Below are 16,964 nucleotides of genomic sequence, written 5' to 3'. Positions count from 1 at the left end.
AAAAATCATACAGCAATCCCCTCCCTGTCATGTCTTATTTCCTACATTTTACTTCCACATGTTATAAACTCCCATAGTTATTATTGTTTTGAATGATCAACACTTTAAAAAAATGAAAGAAGTCTTTTATATTTAGTGACATATTTACCATTTCCAGTGCCCTTCACTCTGTTTTGTGGCTCTAAGTTTACAGTGGAAATGGTTTCACTTCAGCCTGAAGAACTTAACATTTCTAGTAGTGCACATCTGGTGGTAACAAGTTTTCTCAGATTTTGTCTGAAAAGGCCTTTATTTAGTCTTAATTACTGAAGGGTAATTTTTACTGAATATAGAATACTGGGTTACCTTTTTCACTTTCATAACTTTAACGATGTTCTAATTGTCTTCTGGCTTGCATTATTTCTGATGAGAAATCAGTGGATTTCTGATCTTTCTTCCCTTCTATGCACTCCCTTTCTCCATTTAAATTTTTTCTCTTCATCATTGGTTTTCAGCAATTTGATTACAATGTATGGCTTGTTATGGTTTTCTTTGTTTACCTTACTTGTGGTTTGTTAAGCTTCTTGAATCTGTGGGTTTACATTTTTAATTAAACATTTAAAAACTTCAGCCATTTAAATATTTCCCTTTCCTTCATTCCCCTCTTTCTAGGATTTGTGGTTACATGTATATATTAGTACAAATGATACTGTTCCACAGGCTAGTTTTGACTCTGTTGTTTTTCAGGCTGTTTCTTATTTCACTGTCCGGTCTGGGTAGTTTTTATTGTTATGTCTTCCAAGTTCACTGAACTTTTCTCTTGCAATATCGAATGTACCATTAAACCTAACCCAAAGTTGAATTCTATATCCATCAAAATTATCTTTCAAAAATAAAGGCAAAATCAAGATACTGTATTTTTTAGCTCTAGAAATTCCATTTGGTCCTTTTTACATCTTTAATTTTTCTCCTAATTATGTTATCTTTTACCTTTAAATCTCTGAAAATATTAGTAATAGCTATTCTAGAGTCCAACTCTGTAAATTCCATCATCTGTCATTTGTTGAGTCTTTTTCCTAAATGACTTAATTTTCTCCTGGTTATGTCACATTTTCCTGCTTCCTCTCATGTCTAATAATTCTTGATCTGATGCTACAAGTGTGGATTTTATACTGTTGAACTTTTTATTTTATTGTCTTTAGAGAATGTTAAATTTTGTTTTGGTAGACAGTCAAGTTACTTGTATATAATCCTGATTCATTTAAAGCTTATCTGAAAGACTGCTCTAGACTTAGTTTAGCCCTACTGCTAAGGTGGTGTGACCCTTCTGGTGTTTCTTCTGAATGCTCTCAGTGTTCAATAAGGTCTCTCCATTTGGCTAGGTGGAACTCAAAACATTTCTCAGACATGTGTGAACTCTAGGAATTGTTCAGCTTATAACTTCTGGTCATCATTCTTCCCCCAGTAGTTGTTTTTTGCCTGGCCTTGTGCAGTTTCCCTTACATATGTGTATCTTAGTACACATATGCTAATCTTCAGCCAAAGAATCACAGCCTATGAAATTTCTGGAGCTCTTTCCCTGGAAAGCTGCTTTCTCTCCCCTGTATTCTGTCCTGCAAGTTCTAGCTTCTTCTGGTTCCCTGAGCCCTGATTCCTATCTCTTCAACTAAGCAAGACCACTGTGTTCTGCTGAGTGCCTCCAGGGAAAAGAAAGGAAAGACTATGGTAGGGTTTACCTTATTTGTGTCCCTTCACCAAGGGATGACATTCTTGAATTTCCTATTGTCCAATGTCTGTAAACAGTTAACTGTTTACAGTTTTACATAAAACTTTTATGTTTTATCCAGGTTTTACTTGTTCGCAGTAAAAGGAAAAGTCCAGTCTATTTATTCTGTCATAGCCAGGAACTGTTCGCTTATCTTTTAGGCAGTAACATAAAGATTAAGTGCAAAGGACTTATTACAAATAAAAAGTCAGAATAGAAAAATGCAATGAACCACCATCTCAAAATATTTCTTCTTGATAATTCTAAAAAGTTGGAATGAGGTAGACAATTCATAATTATAAACATCTACCCTGTCATAATCCATATTTACTGTTATTGGTTCAGGCACTATATTAGGTGCTAGAGATACAAAGCTGAATAGTAAGACAAGATGCCTTCTTCCAAAAAAGCTTCTAGGCTATGAAAAAGATAGACACATTTTTGTAAAAACTACAGTGAAATACCAAAGTTATGCCTCCTTTTCTTGAGTTTTTTTTTAAATTAACCTTAAAGTTTATATCCAAGTGAGTTAGCATGTAGGGCAATAATGATTTCAAGAGTAGATTCCAATGATTCATCCCCTATGTATAACACCCAGTGCTCATCCCAACAAGGGTCTTCCTTAATGTCCCTTGCCCCATTTAGCCCATTCCCCCACTCACAACTCCTCTGGCAACCCTCAGTTTGCTCTCCATATTTAAGAGTCTCTTCTGTTTTGTTCCCCCCCCTTTTTATATTATTTTTGCTTCCTTTCCTTATTTTCATCTGTTTTGTATCTTAAATTCCACATATCAATGAAGTCATATGATATCTGTCTTTCTCTAATTTTGCTTAGGATAATACCTTCTAGTTCCATCCACGTAGTTGCAAATGGTAAGATTCATTCTTTTTGATTGTCGAGTAATACTCCATTGTATATATATACCATACCTTCTTTACCTATTCATCAGTCGATGGGCATTTGGGCTTTTTCCATACTTTGGCTATTGTCGATAGTGCTGTTATGAACATTAGGGTGCATGTGTCCCTTCAAAACAGCACACCTGTATCCCTTGGATAAATACCTAGTAGAGCAATTGCTGGTCACAGGGTAGTTCTATTTTTAATTTTTTGAGGAACCTCCATACTGATTTCCAGAGTGGCTGTGCCAGTTTGCATTCCCACCAGCAGTGCAAAAGAGGTCCTCTTGAGGTTCTTTTTTAGCTGCAAGTCCTTCTTTACTTGGAAGGCACAGAATATATTAATATCGAGAACAGAAGTTTTAGGAGGAAGCCACTCTTAGCAGTTGTATACTATTGAGAATGAAACCCAAAGAATCCTCCTTCAAGGTACAAGCTTTCTTTTCCAACTTTTCCCTGCTATGAAGGGCAGAGGCTAGGAGAACTGGTTTGGAGAGTGAGAGGGGGCGGAGAAGAGTGAGAAAGAGAGTAGCAGCATGAGTAAGCTGGCTGGATAACTCCCTTCACCCCATCCCTGCTGACAGTGCACTCAATCTCTGTTAAAAAGTCAATCAAGAGAAAAACATGCCTATCATACCAGTCAACAGTACAATGATATCTGGGTGCTAAGAGGTAAAATGAGTATGGCACAATAAAAAATGGTGTGATGTGAGTCTTGAATCAGCAATTAATTGGCAAAGACTCTGTAAAGTACATGAAAGTGTAAGCACACTTTGAAACTTAAAAGGAAGGGGTTTGTTTTTTTAAAAACAAGCACTGCAGGTCTGAAGGGAAAATGAACACTGGTGAGAACAGGATAAAAGGAAAAATAAGCAAATATTAGTATGTTATGAAAATATTAAAATGGATCAGATGAATGGGGAAAAAGATGGCCAAGCGGCCTAGTCTAGGAGTAGGCAGAATTTTAAGACAGAAGCAAGGACTTTGCTATTGTCCGGAAAGGAAATGGTGAGTGAATGCTTCAGGGTAGAGAAATTTTACCCTGCTTTGTTGATTGTATTCTTTGAGAAAGCTGATCCTGGAATCACAGGCCTTATTAGATTGGAAATTACAGACACCTGAAAATGCACATTCCAAAACAGAATAGTATAATGGGAAAAAAAAACAAAAAACAAACAAAAAAACCAGTGGAACATTCCTGAATAATTAGTTAATGGAAGAGGAGAGAAGAATATTTATGAAGCAAAAATAGGAATATCTTTTTGTTTAGGAAACCAAAGAATAAAAATGTCAAGCTTAATTATATTATTAACCCAGTTTTCCATACCAAAATTTAGTTACAGTATACAAGAAGAAAATATTCAAATTTCAAAGAATTTCTTCTTAGTTATTTTTCCAGGTCAGTGTTTTAAAAATAGGAGGCAGGAGGTAAATAAACACTGGAGTTGGAAAATCCATGTTTTGTCAGTAGCTGTGACCTCAGGTAAATACTGGAGAAGTCCCTGTTCTTTGTTCTTCTGTAAAACCTCTTCCAAAACACTGTTGTGATGACTAGGTAAGATAACATATTTGAAAATGCACTTCAATGTAAACTATTATTAGAAATACCTTGCTGATTCTGGGTCCAAAATGAGGGCTTCTATTGCATGAGATATCAATAAACAGCTCTGCTGCTGTCTGGATGGACGTTAAGGTTATACATGAAAAGAGAGAAATCCACATAGACTTTATATTCTCTGAAGTTCAAGTCGAGATGAGGACCACATTTTAAGTGAAGGCAACAATAATGTTATCAAATCAAATAGTTTGGGACTCTATTTTTTCCCCCTTTTATTGTTTATAATAGTGACTCTCACATTCTGTTCCAGGAAGAGTACTTCAGAGGCCGCCTGATGTGGGGTTGGGGTAGGGGGTGGGAACCAAGCAACAGGCCCTGTGATTCAATCACAGAAATGGTTTTCTTCTGCTTAGATGTAGAAGTTTCACTGATAAAAGTTAAAAACAGCAACAACCAAAATGGTCTCTAGATACCCCAGAGGTTCCTAAGCTGGGGCTCAAGGGATCTGTTAACCCTACTGCAACTTTACAAATCTGCTGGGGGGTGTGCATAAATGCATTCTGGAGAGGAGAGGGTCCACAGCATTCATAAGGTTTTTACTTAGAAACCCAAAAGGCCCAGAACTACTGGTTTATAGGCCCTACAACTTAAAAACAATTTATCTCTGCCCTCCTTTCAAAAAGGGTTTGAGGCTGCTAATAAGAAAATATAGAAAACCCAAGGAAGGCTTAGGGAACAAAAGGGACAATGAAGATTATGGAATAATAGATCATTAATAAAGGTGGTGGGAACCAGGGTTGTTCACCATGAAGAAAACAGAAGTGATGCAAAAGAGAAAATGGTTTTCTGGTGGGAAAATGTGTTACGTTTTCCGCTGCAGCTCAAGTGAGCACCAAGTATGTGACACTGGGGGACCCGGGTTTTGGATGCTCTTCTTAACGGTGGAGAAAGGCCACCACTGAGTCACTATTGATTTTTAAAGCCTGGCTGAAGTTAAAAACTACAACTGTACTGCTCATACTAGATTTCAAAAGAGAAGTTATTAATTATAATAAATTTGTAGGCTTATCTACTATATATTTTTTAGTCAAGCACATCTGAAGCATTAACTCTACATTTAAAAGAATACTTCCAGAGAACAAGAAATAACAAGGTGGTTTAGGATATAGTTCCACATTCCTCAAAGTTGCTGAATCAGCATCAAAAGATGCCTGATAAAGATCCCCATATCGGGAAGCAAGGCTTCGGAATTCTTCCATGGACTGTTTCATCTGAAAAGAAGGAAAAGTATCCATTACCAGAAACAAACATGCTATCATTATTGTATAATAACAGACCACACACACACAAAAAAAACAAAAACCCTCCTCAAACAAACAAACAAATCCAAAAGTAGTTCAACTCTTTTCATTTCCATTCCATTCATTCTTACAAACGTTGTTAAATAAAATTAACAAAGATGGTAAACGTTCAAGGAAGTATAATAATACATATAATACACAGAAACAAAAAACATTGCTTTTTTAGCTTCCAGTTCCACTAAAACAATTAATACAGTTATAAACATGCAGCACCTACTGAGACATCTTCAATCATTTTGCCACTAAAAAAATGTCAGCCTATTTTTGGCAAGACAGATGAGTTAATAAGCATTTGATAGTTAATGTCTTTTAGTCAAACCGCTGATTTCAGAATTTTTCATCTCACAACTAACCTCAAAAACCTCTAAAGTATAAATAAACACTGCACTGAAAATAAAGTTAAGACACACCTGATTGGAGATGCGACCACACCTCTGAAGGTCATTCCCTAAGGTCATGGCAATGGTTGTGGCAATTGCAGGTGGAGGGCTTGTCTTTAGGCTATTGCAAGTACAGATAAGTTGAGAGAAGGCTTGTAGAAGGTCAATCCTGAGTTTTACAAATTCACACTGAAAACTTAAAGGATTCAGTGGTGTACTGGCAGCCTGGGGGGAAAAAGATATATAAGACAAAATAAACATAAGAGCAAGATGGGGCCAGACAAAAAGTATTCGGCACCATTTGTGCATAAGAGCAGGAGCTCTAACACTGATGGATAAACAAACACCTACATTATAAGAGGAATGATGTAATATTAGAAAGAAAAACTTAGCATACTTAGCATCAGCTCTGAAAAACTGTATGTTTCATCAGCATTCAGGTTCCTTACTTCCTACACTCACAGTCTCTACAGCATGTGGGTTGGTTCGATCATCACCAGTAGGTTATCATTTGAGGGACACTTCAAGGACATTATCATTCTTCCAAAACCCCCTTATCACCACCTTACTTTCTTTTAAAAACAAATTTTTTTTAGGGGCGCCTGGGTGGCTCAGTCGGTTGGGCGTCCGACTTCGGCTCAGGTCATGATCTCGTGGTCCGTGGGTTCGAGCCCCATGTCAGGCTCTGTGCTGACAGCTCAGAGCCTGGAGCCTGTTTCAGATTCTGTGTCTCCCTCTCTCTCTGACCCTCTCCCATTCATGCTCTGTCTCTCTCTGTCTCAAAAATAAATAAATGTTAAAAAAAAACATTAAAAAAAATTTTTTTTTAACGTTTATTTATTTCTGACAAATGGAGCAGAAGCAGGGGAGGGGTAAAGAGAGAAGGAGACACAGAATTCCAAGCAGGTTCCATGTTGTCAGCACAGAGCTCGACGTGGGGCTCGAACCCACGAACCGTGAGATCATGACCTGAGCCAAAGTCAGAGGCTTAACCAACTGAGCCACCCCAGGCACCCCACCACCTTCCTACCTTACTAACCTGAAATTCTCATCACTGGAATCATTAATAGGATTTTTAAAAGTTGGGAGGTGAAGGAGGAAAGAAAGATAAGGGCAGAAGAAACATGGTGCTAGACAGTCACTGTTAAAAAAACATGTTGTCTCATAGCTGCATTTTCCCACTGTGAGCCCAGATTAATACTAAAAAGAATTTCTGAGTAGACATGTTTAGAATGCAGAGAGAGGCTAATGGAAGGAAGAACAGTTCAAAACAGACAAATAAGTTTCAACGAAGATGGAGAAATATCAGGGTACTTATCCAGAGTCCTGGATAGTAAAAGCAACATTTGCTATATAGAGGGGGCAAAAAATGTTAAGTCAAGCCAGAGACTCATTGGCAACGAACCAGGACAACTTTTAACTACTCAGCAACTACTCTAGCAGAGAACTGAGCATGGTGCTTTCAACACAAGGCATACCAAAAATATGCTAAATTAACAATAAATGGAGGCATAGTGAAAATAATTTTCCTCTGATATGACTAGCTTAAAACATGCTGATGCTGTTTGCTCCTTAGATATTACCTCACTTAACACTATCCTTTCAGCAGGAGAGCAACGCATTTGACTTAGGGAAGTCAGGTACAATATTACCATCTAGCCAAGTATCACATATTGACCTTAGTGTACTTCTCTCTACTTTTAACGTCAAATAGTAAGTTTTGTTATTTGGTAGTATTCATATTTTACTCTAGGACTTAGCCACTCCCTAGAACACACACCTGCTCTAGTATCCTTCTTAAATTCCAAGGTCCTTGATGATATTTAAAAGCTACATATAAATAGAGCTATAGTAGTTAGAGGTAATAATTGTACTCAATATAGTGAATTCTGTGGTTTTCATGCTTTTGGGATGTCTGTTCTAATCATGACACAGCATAGATTAGGAGATCAAACAGATCAGTTCAATTGTTTTTAATTCCTTAGAGATTTAATTTGCTCTTATAAGACCTCCTTTGCTCCTTAAACTACTACCTGCTATTTTTAACTTACTGCTTGTCAATAACTTTACAATGGTCAGGAATACAAGTAGGTGTATATGATACTTTTATATAAATACAGACCATCTGACCAGACAAAAAACACTGGCAATCTTGTCCCAACATGCATTATAAAAATGAAAGAGAAGCAAGATGTAGTTACAATGAGGGAGATTTACCGCAATTCTGGATTTATTTTTGAATATTTTATTGATGATATAAGATGGTCACCTTGAAAGTGACTGTGCATCTTGGATTGTGTTAAACTGAAGGAAAGCAATGCTAGATATAACACATGTTCAAAAGAACATAGAAAAGATAGGTTTGTCATAGAGGTCAGAGGCTTTACAGTAAGATCACCCATGAAAGACAGAAAATGTGTAAGAAATAAAACTTAGATTTATAGCAGTATGCATAATGCTAATAAGGAATATAAAGGATATTATTTACTTTTCTTTGTATTGAAACTAAAGCTTAAACAGAAGTTGGGAATCTAAGGTTAACAGGTAAAGCAAAAATTATATGTAACTAATATTACCCTTGCAACTTCCTCAAGGAGGAATGATATTCAGTGAATTCAACACATGCCAATGAAGGAACAACAGACTCAGAGCTCTCCCTACGGCTTACTCTGAGGCATCAGCTAATTGGGAAGAGCTATCCCCACTATTTGGATTGCTATTTTACTTCCCCGTTAAATAACTATTTTTCTCCTTCCTTGCTTTTTTCCCCTTCCTTCTTTCTTTTCCCCTAAACATTTACAGTTAAATCTTTGTTAGGTATGCAAATAACACTACTTAACTGTTGACTTGTAGTACTTACCCAATTTTCTTTTTTTATTTTTAAAGTTTATTTCCTTTGAGAGAGAGAGAGACAGAGAGACAGAGAGAGAGAGAGAGAGACAGAGCATGAGACGAGGAGAGGCAGAGAGGGAGACACAGAATTCAAAGCAGGTTCCGGGCTCCAGCACAGAGCCCTACGCAGGGCTTGAACCCATGAACCGTGAGATCATGACCTGAGCCAAAGTTAGATGCTTAACTGACTGAGCCACCCAGGTGCCCCCCCACCCAATTTTCTAAATGGAGCTACCTAAAGAAACCAACATGGCTTAAAAGAAAGCTATCTGATGAGCCCAGTTAAAAAACAGGGTGTGTGTGTGTATGTGTAAGCCATAATGCAGACTTTGGACCTGGCAACCACCATTGTACTTTTGTTCCTATAAATCCAAATTCTTTACATATCTCGTACAAGTGGAATCACGTATCATGTGTCTTTTTGTGTCTGGCTTATTTTGCTTACTATAAGCTCAGATTTTGAAAGAATAAGCCAAGCATAAAGCAATCATGGCCTAGACTGTTTTAGACCAGGCCTCCTACTAACAACAGCAGTGAAGACTGAATACAATATTAAGAACATCTATTTGAAAGCGCTGAAGAGCTTAAGGCAAAAAAGGATTTTGAAGTAAAAAATCATGGAGAGATGGAAAATGCAAGGAGGTGAGACTGACATTTGGTAACATTTTCTCCCTTGAGATATTTGCTAACTTGCAAGCTGCTCCTGAGAGTCGGAGAAGCTGAGCAGAATTGCTGGCAATCTCCTAGGACCAAGGGGGTGCTGGGAAGAACATTTCAGGCTTTTGGCTATAACCTCAAAGGGCTACGCCCCAGGAGTCAGGAGAACCCAAAAATGTACTGGCTCTCTCCAGGACTGAAGCCTAGCTTTGAATCAGTTCAGTCCTTGGTTGGATTAAGGTGATCTTACCCTAACTGCCTGCCAAGGGCAAAGAAAGAGATGTAAGGCTCTGGATGATGTAATCGGATACTTTTTCATCCACAGTGTCCAAAACCAAATAAAAAATTACCTAGCATACAAAAAAGACAAAATTCTCCAAACCAAGAGGCAGAAAAATCAGTCTAAGACACAAGCCACAATGGATCCAGAAAACAGAACATCAGACATGAATTAGTTAAAAGAAAGTAAATGGCAAGACAGAGTCCTGGCAGAGAACTAGAAAATATAAAATAGCCAAATGGAAATTCTGGAACTGAAAAAAAAAAAACCACAACAAATGAAATTAAGGACCTAATGAATAGGTCTGACAGCAGATTAGACACAATGTAAGAATCACTGAATTGGAAGATAGGTCAGAAGAACATACACAGAGCTAAGAATAGAGAGATAAAAAGATGGAAAATGCAGAAGAGAATGTAAGACAAAAATGAAACATGGTGAAAAGAGTTATTGTAGGTATCTGGAGTCCTAAATGAAAGAGAAAGGGACAGAAGCTATAGCTGAAGAGACAATGGCCAAATGTTTGAAAATGATCAAAGTCATCAAGCCATAAATTCAAGAAACACTATGAACCCCAAAAAGCATTTATACTGGTAAGAGTCTGAGCTGGAAACCACCATGGGAAACTTTTGGTGGTATTTATTAAAGCTGAATCTCAGTATATCTTATGACACAGCACTACCATTCAGAAGAAATGCACACGTCTACCAAAAGATGTACATTAGAATATTCATATCAAATTACTCTTAATAGTCCCAAACTGGAAATAATCCAAATGTTCCCCAGTGATATCAAAGATAAACAAATTGCTTTAACAGTCACCAAAAGAATATCACAGAGCAATGAAAATGAATGAATTACCACAATGTGTAAAAACAATAAAATGAATGAATAAACATAAAGCTGAGCAAAACAAGCTACAAAGGTAAAGGAAGCATGAACTGGGGAAAAAAATTTTAAAACAAAAACCATAAAGGAAGAAAGACCAATAACTTAGACCATTAAGTCTTAGACTACTAAGAACTACTGTTCATCAAAAGATAGAAAGTGGGGAATAAAAGCTACAAAATAAGATATTTGCAACTCGTATCACCTATAAAAAAACTAGTATCCAGAACATATAAGGAACTCTGACAAATCAATAAGATAACCAGCCTGCTAGGAAAATGAACAAAAAACTTCAACTTTCACTTCTGTGAAACATCTTTTCTCTCTCTCTCTCTCTCTCTTTCTCACACACACACACACACACACACGCATGCACGCACGCACGTGTGAGCGCGTGCACACACACACACACACAAAATACAAGTGGCCAAATATGAAACAAATGTTCAATTGTTTCAAGAAAATAGAAAGGTAACCACTGAATGGGAGAAAAGATGTGCAAATCCTATATCTGACAAGGGGCTAATATCCAAAATATATAAAGAACTCTTATTAACCCAGTAACAAAACAAAACAAAACAAAACAATCTGATTACAAAATTAGTAGATCTGACTAGACATTTTTCCAAAGAAGACATAAAGATGGCCAAGAGGTACATGAAAAGATGCTCATCATCACTAATCATCAGGGAAATGCAAATCAAAACCACAAGATATCACTTCATATCTGTTAGAATAACCATCATCAAAAAGATAAGAAATAAATATTATCAAGGATGTGGAGAGAAGGAAACTCTGATATACTGTTAGTGGGAATGTAAACTGGTGTTAGCCACTATGGAAAACGGTATGGAAGGTTTCTCAAAAAACTAAAAACAGACTACCATATAATCCAGCAATTCCACATCTGGGTATTCATCTGAAGAAAACAAAAACATTATCTCATATATGCACCCCCATGTTCATTACAGCATTATTTACAATAGATATGGCAACAACCCAAACGTCCATCAACAGATGAATGGATACAGGAAATGTGGTGCATATATATAATGGAATATTATTCAGTCATAAAAAAGTGAAATTTTGCCATCTGCAATAACACCAGTGGACCATGAGGGCATTATGCTAAGTGAAATAAGTCAGACAAAGACCAATGTTGTATGATCTCATTTATATGTGGAATACAAAACAAAAAACAAACAAAAAAACCCCAAGCTCATAAATACAGGGAATAGATTTGTGGTTGCCAGAAGTGGGGAGGTGGGGTGGGGGGGGTGGTAGGTAGGTGGGTGAAATGGGTGAAGGGGGTCAAAAGTATAAACTCCCAGGTATAAAATAAATAAATCATGGGGATATTGTGTATAGTATGGTGAGTATAGTTAATAATACTGTATTGCATGTTTGAAAGGTGCTAAGAGAGTAGATCTTAAGTTGTCAGCACGAGAAAAATTTTTATAACTATGTATGCTGATGATGGATATTAACTAACTACACTTACTGTAGTGATCATCTTACAATATATACAAATATTGAATCATTGTGTTATATACCTGAAACCAGTATGTTACATGTCATTTATAGCTAATAAATAAGAAAATAAGTAAGTAAAATGTTTAATTGAATTAATGACTTGAGAAATGTCAATCAGAACTTCTAGAATATACCAAGTCAGGAGAACAATGCAGAGCAACAGAACTCTTATACCCTGCTGGGAGGACTAGAAGTTTGTAAACCACTGTAGAGAGGCTCCTGGTATTAGTTAGTCAGTTGAAGGTACACATAACCTTGCCATTATCCTCCTAGGAAATATATCAGAGCAGTATTTCTTAGCAGAGGCAGGAGTGTCCTGGGCATTTCAGGATTAAAGCCAGTAGCAGTCCCCCTTACCCTATGACAAAGAGAAACATCCCCACACACTTTGGAGCAGGGGACAGATACACCGCTTCGACTGAGGTCTACTGCCCCAGAAGAGGGTTTTCAACCTCAGTGTACCAGCCACATTTTGAACCGAGTAATTCTTTGTTGAGGGGACTTGTCCTGTGGATTGTTGGATGTTTAGCAGCATCTCTGGCCTGTGCTCGCTATAAATGCCAGAAATACCATGACAAATCACGATGACCAAAAATGTCTCTAGACATTGCCAAATGTCCTCTGGAAGGATGAAATCATCCCCAACTGAGAATGACTGTCCTAGAGAAAGTTTTACATAGGTGTATCGAAAGACATGTACAAGCATGTTCACAGCAGTACTGTTATACTAGCAAAAAATTGGAAAAATGAAAATTTCTATCAACACTAGAAGGGGCAAATATTCATATGATATAAGAATATACAGCAGTAAAACTGACCTAGAGCTTCACACGACAAGATGAATAAATCTTAAGAACATCATATAGATGGGGGAGCCTGGGTGGCTCAGTCGGTTGAGCATCCAGCTCTTGATTTCAGCTCAGGTCACGATCTCATGGTACATGGGATCAAGGCCCGAGCCAGGCTCTGTGCTGACAGCGCGAAGCCTGCTTGGGCTTCTCTCAACCTCTCACTCTGCCCCTCATGCACACTGTCCCTTGCACACACTCTCTCTCTCTCAAAATCAATAAAACTTTAAAAAAAAAAAAAGAACATAATTTAGATAAAGCAAGTTGAATACAAATATGTAGGATTCCTTTTTATATAAAATTCAAAAACAACATAAAATGGTACCTTGTCTAGAATTACAAAAAAGCACATTAAAATTATAAAGAAGGGCGAGGGAACGGTACACACAAGATGCAGGATGGTGGTCACCTTTGTAGGGTAGGAAATGGTCTGCAAACATGGAGGAATATGCATGAATTTTAGAAGCTATGGTAATGTCCCATTTCCTGAAGATGACAGGTATACTTGGATATTTGTTACATTTTTACATACCCTCTACAATGCATATGGAGATGTTATACATATTCACTCTTTTAAAATAGATAAAGTTAACAATCCACCATCGTAGGCAGAATGCTAAGATGGCTCCTCTGGTTCATATCCCTTGGTATCCACATCTTCAGTAATCTCTGAGTGTGAATGAAACCTGTTACTTGTTTCTAACTAATGCAATATGACAAAGGTGATGAATTGGGGGGATGTAATTTAGATCCTTAATGAAGTTACTTTGTATCAATCAAAAGAGAGATTCGTATATTCTAGATGGATCTCCCCTAATCAGGTGAGCCCATTAAAAGACAGTCTTGAAGGTGAGAGATCTTCCTGCTGGACTTGAAGCTTCCACAGATTCTACAGCTGTGAGGAAATGAATTCTGCAAACGTGAGTTCTGAAGAGAACCCTGCGCTTCCTTGAGCCTCAGACAAGACTGGCCCTGGCAGACACCATGACTGCAACCAGGTCAATATGAGCTGAGGACCCAGCTAAGCCATGTCTGGATTTCTGGCTCATGGACACAGTGAAATAATAAATGAGTGTTGTCTTAAGTCACTACATTTGTGGTGATTTGTTACACAGCACAGAAAACTAAAATCCTTTTTACAATTTTTATTCTTAAGTAGCAAGATAACTGTATCATTAATCACTGTGTTGGGAAATTAGCTACCCAGCGTCGCTGTAGGGTCCCCGTAAGCACAGAATGTTGAGCTTCTCTTGTTTAGTTTGGCTGAAAGAGGTAATTCACAGAGCTGTACAATCTCACATCAAGCTCATTCACGTGGCAGGAGTGGCAGGAGTAGAAGGGCGTCTGTGCTCATATCTTCTCAGTTACAAAGATGCAAAGCTAGTATCAAATCCACACTTGCCCAATGAATGATAAAAATAAAATCTTTACAAAAACCCTGATGGTATAGTACAATCAGAAATGTGGAAAGTTCCAAATGACTGTAAGGATCATACTGCCTTCTTCTCTAACCTGTTATCAAGAAGAGAATCATTTCCTGATTTTTTTTTTTTTTTTAACCTCAAAGCAGCGTCTGGCACATAGTAAGTGCTTATGGTCTGTTGAATAAAAGAACTCCATTTCAAAAGGAGATGATGTGAGGCCCAATAACCTGCCTTAGGTCATAATATGTTAACGGCAGAGCGGAGATGAAGACAGGGGCTTTCTGTCTGTCAACTGAGTACTTTCTTTCTATGTCAGAATTCAATCCTTAATTACTGCCAAGCCTCATTAAATACACATACCACACAAATCATTAGAAGACTATTAAATATTCAACAGGATTTTCATAATATTAATTCTGTCTGCTTCACTGTTCTCTGAGCTTCTTTCACGGATGGAACCATTTTCTGTGCTGAATAAACAAGCCCCATGTGAACTAGAAAATGAAATAATTTTACTGATCGCAACCAATAACCGTACCTTTTGACTTTCTGAGGCATTTATTAGCCTGATATAGGTAACAACACTCTTTTCCTGGAATAATCAAGAGGAAAGAATCACAGTAGTCCCTGCTACTGGGAGCACCATGAGCCAGAGAGAAGCCATTTGTGTATTCCCGTTTTTAAAACAGCTGCTGATTAATCCTAGCTAAAAAAGAAATTATACTTCAAAAGATATGTACCACGAGAGTCTGAATATTCTGTCTCTTTTGTGACATCTGTTTACTCTTTATTCTACTTCGGAGCATCTCTTTTGGGATGGCCCACCATTAAGAATAGTTTAGATTATGTGATAAACATATGTAAACAGGTACCAAAAGTTTTATGGTTCCATGTAAATATATACAATCTTAAAAGTTGGGTGACAATACTTACAAATTGTCTAATTTTGATTATATAAACTCTTTACTCTTTTTTTTTTTTTTTTTTTTTTAATTTTTTTTTTCAACGTTTTTTATTTATTTTTGGGACAGAGAGAGACAGAGCATGAACGGGGGAGGGGCAGAGAGAGAGGGAAACACAGAATCGGAAACAGGCTCCAGGCTCCGAGCCATCAGCCCAGAGCCTGACGCGGGGCTCGAACTCACGGACCGCGAGATCATGACCTGGCTGAAGTCGGACGCTTAACCGACTGCGCCACCCAGGCGCCCCTAAACTCTTTACTCTTGAGGGGAAAAAAATCTTTGCATTAATACAGAACACGCTCCTCTTGGATATAGGTTCTTACTTTGGAATACGACTCATTTCAAGGAAATGTAAGAAATGTTAATGGTCTGCCCTTCCTGCAACCCCTTTACTCTCCTGGCAGAGAAAACAAAAAACAGTAGCTGGCTGACTATTAATTTGAATAGGAGGATATCACAAAGGGGTAAAAAATGGGACGCTAGCATCCTTGATAATTCCTTCTTTGTCTACAAAGTAAGAAACTCTAGTTTCTTAGTGAGCAGCTTCCAGGCATGAAATAGGGGGCAGGGAGTTACATGTGATGGTTGGTACTGAGCCAGTACATCTTATTACTAGGAGTCTAGAGAGGAAATACCTATCTCCATGTGTCCTTTCTGCATGGATTCAGTAATCCTTCTTCTCTGTGGTACCTAGTACTTGGCAAAAACAAAATGATAAACTTCCATCAACTTATGAATATTAAAAAGTGGGGGAGGGGTTAAGGATTTACTACCACGTCCTATTTATTGTTTTAATATTGCTAAATCTATTTATCAGCAGATTTTTCAAGGTAGTTAGAACAGAATAACCCAAAAAGAAAAGGGAGACCATTCTCACACGAATCAAGTTATCACCACCAAAGGAGAATTAAGAGTACTTACTGTTAAGGAAGCAATCCCTTTGTGGTAGAATTTTAAAGACTCAGCAATGCAAGAAAGTGCTGAACTATAGTTCTCCTCTTGCAACCCGGTGAGGCACTGTTCTGCATGTGAGAACTCCTTCAGACTATTCAGCCAGAAGTAGAAATGTTCTGAGGCAACCTGAGTCAGCAAACTCTGATAAAGCTCTCTGGCCATGTCATGGTTACCCTAAAAAGGGGGGGGGGGGGGGGGTGTGCACATGATGAGATTCTTACACTTGAATTAGGTAGTGAGGCAGCTAAAAGACTAACTCAAACCCTGGATAAGTTTTAACAATCATTCTTCACATTATATAATTCTTTGAGACTCAGTCTAAGTATTTCTTCAGAGAAAATATGCTGAGCTGCTTTTATATAACAGAATGCCTGAAGTTCTTTTCTAAAACAGTTCCAAAGAGAAAATAAATGGAATGAACTATAACTCACATCTAGAATTTTAGTTCAAACTATAGAAAGTATGAACACCTACTGTATGTCATTCTGTATGAGCTAGTTAGTGCAGTGGGGAGGTGGGGTGTGAACTCCAGGAAGTTCCCTGAAGTGATTATTAGCAGCACCACGAATGCCTCTCGAAATGAC

General features: G+C 37.6%; 1 protein-coding gene across 1 annotated transcript in view; it reads right to left on the bottom strand.

Annotated features, from left to right (window-relative positions):
* Nucleotides 1–16,964, bottom strand: part of INTS7 (integrator complex subunit 7) — a 92,422-nt gene that overhangs the window by 12,768 nt on the left and 62,690 nt on the right. Inside the window, exons 13-16 of the mRNA XM_042924937.1 lie at nucleotides 16,348–16,554; nucleotides 5,973–6,167; nucleotides 5,369–5,472; nucleotides 4,252–4,320 (exon numbers count right to left, since the gene is read on the bottom strand). Coding sequence (XP_042780871.1) covers nucleotides 4,252–4,320; nucleotides 5,369–5,472; nucleotides 5,973–6,167; nucleotides 16,348–16,554 — 575 coding nt within the window. The remainder of the gene's footprint in view (nucleotides 1–4,251; nucleotides 4,321–5,368; nucleotides 5,473–5,972; nucleotides 6,168–16,347; nucleotides 16,555–16,964) is intronic.

This window comes from Panthera leo, chromosome F3 (assembly GCF_018350215.1).
Source record: "Panthera leo isolate Ple1 chromosome F3, P.leo_Ple1_pat1.1, whole genome shotgun sequence".
Taxonomy (NCBI): Eukaryota; Metazoa; Chordata; class Mammalia; order Carnivora; family Felidae; genus Panthera; species Panthera leo.
Note: the sequence above shows the minus strand (reverse complement) of the source record. Positions and strands in the feature narration are given on the sequence as shown.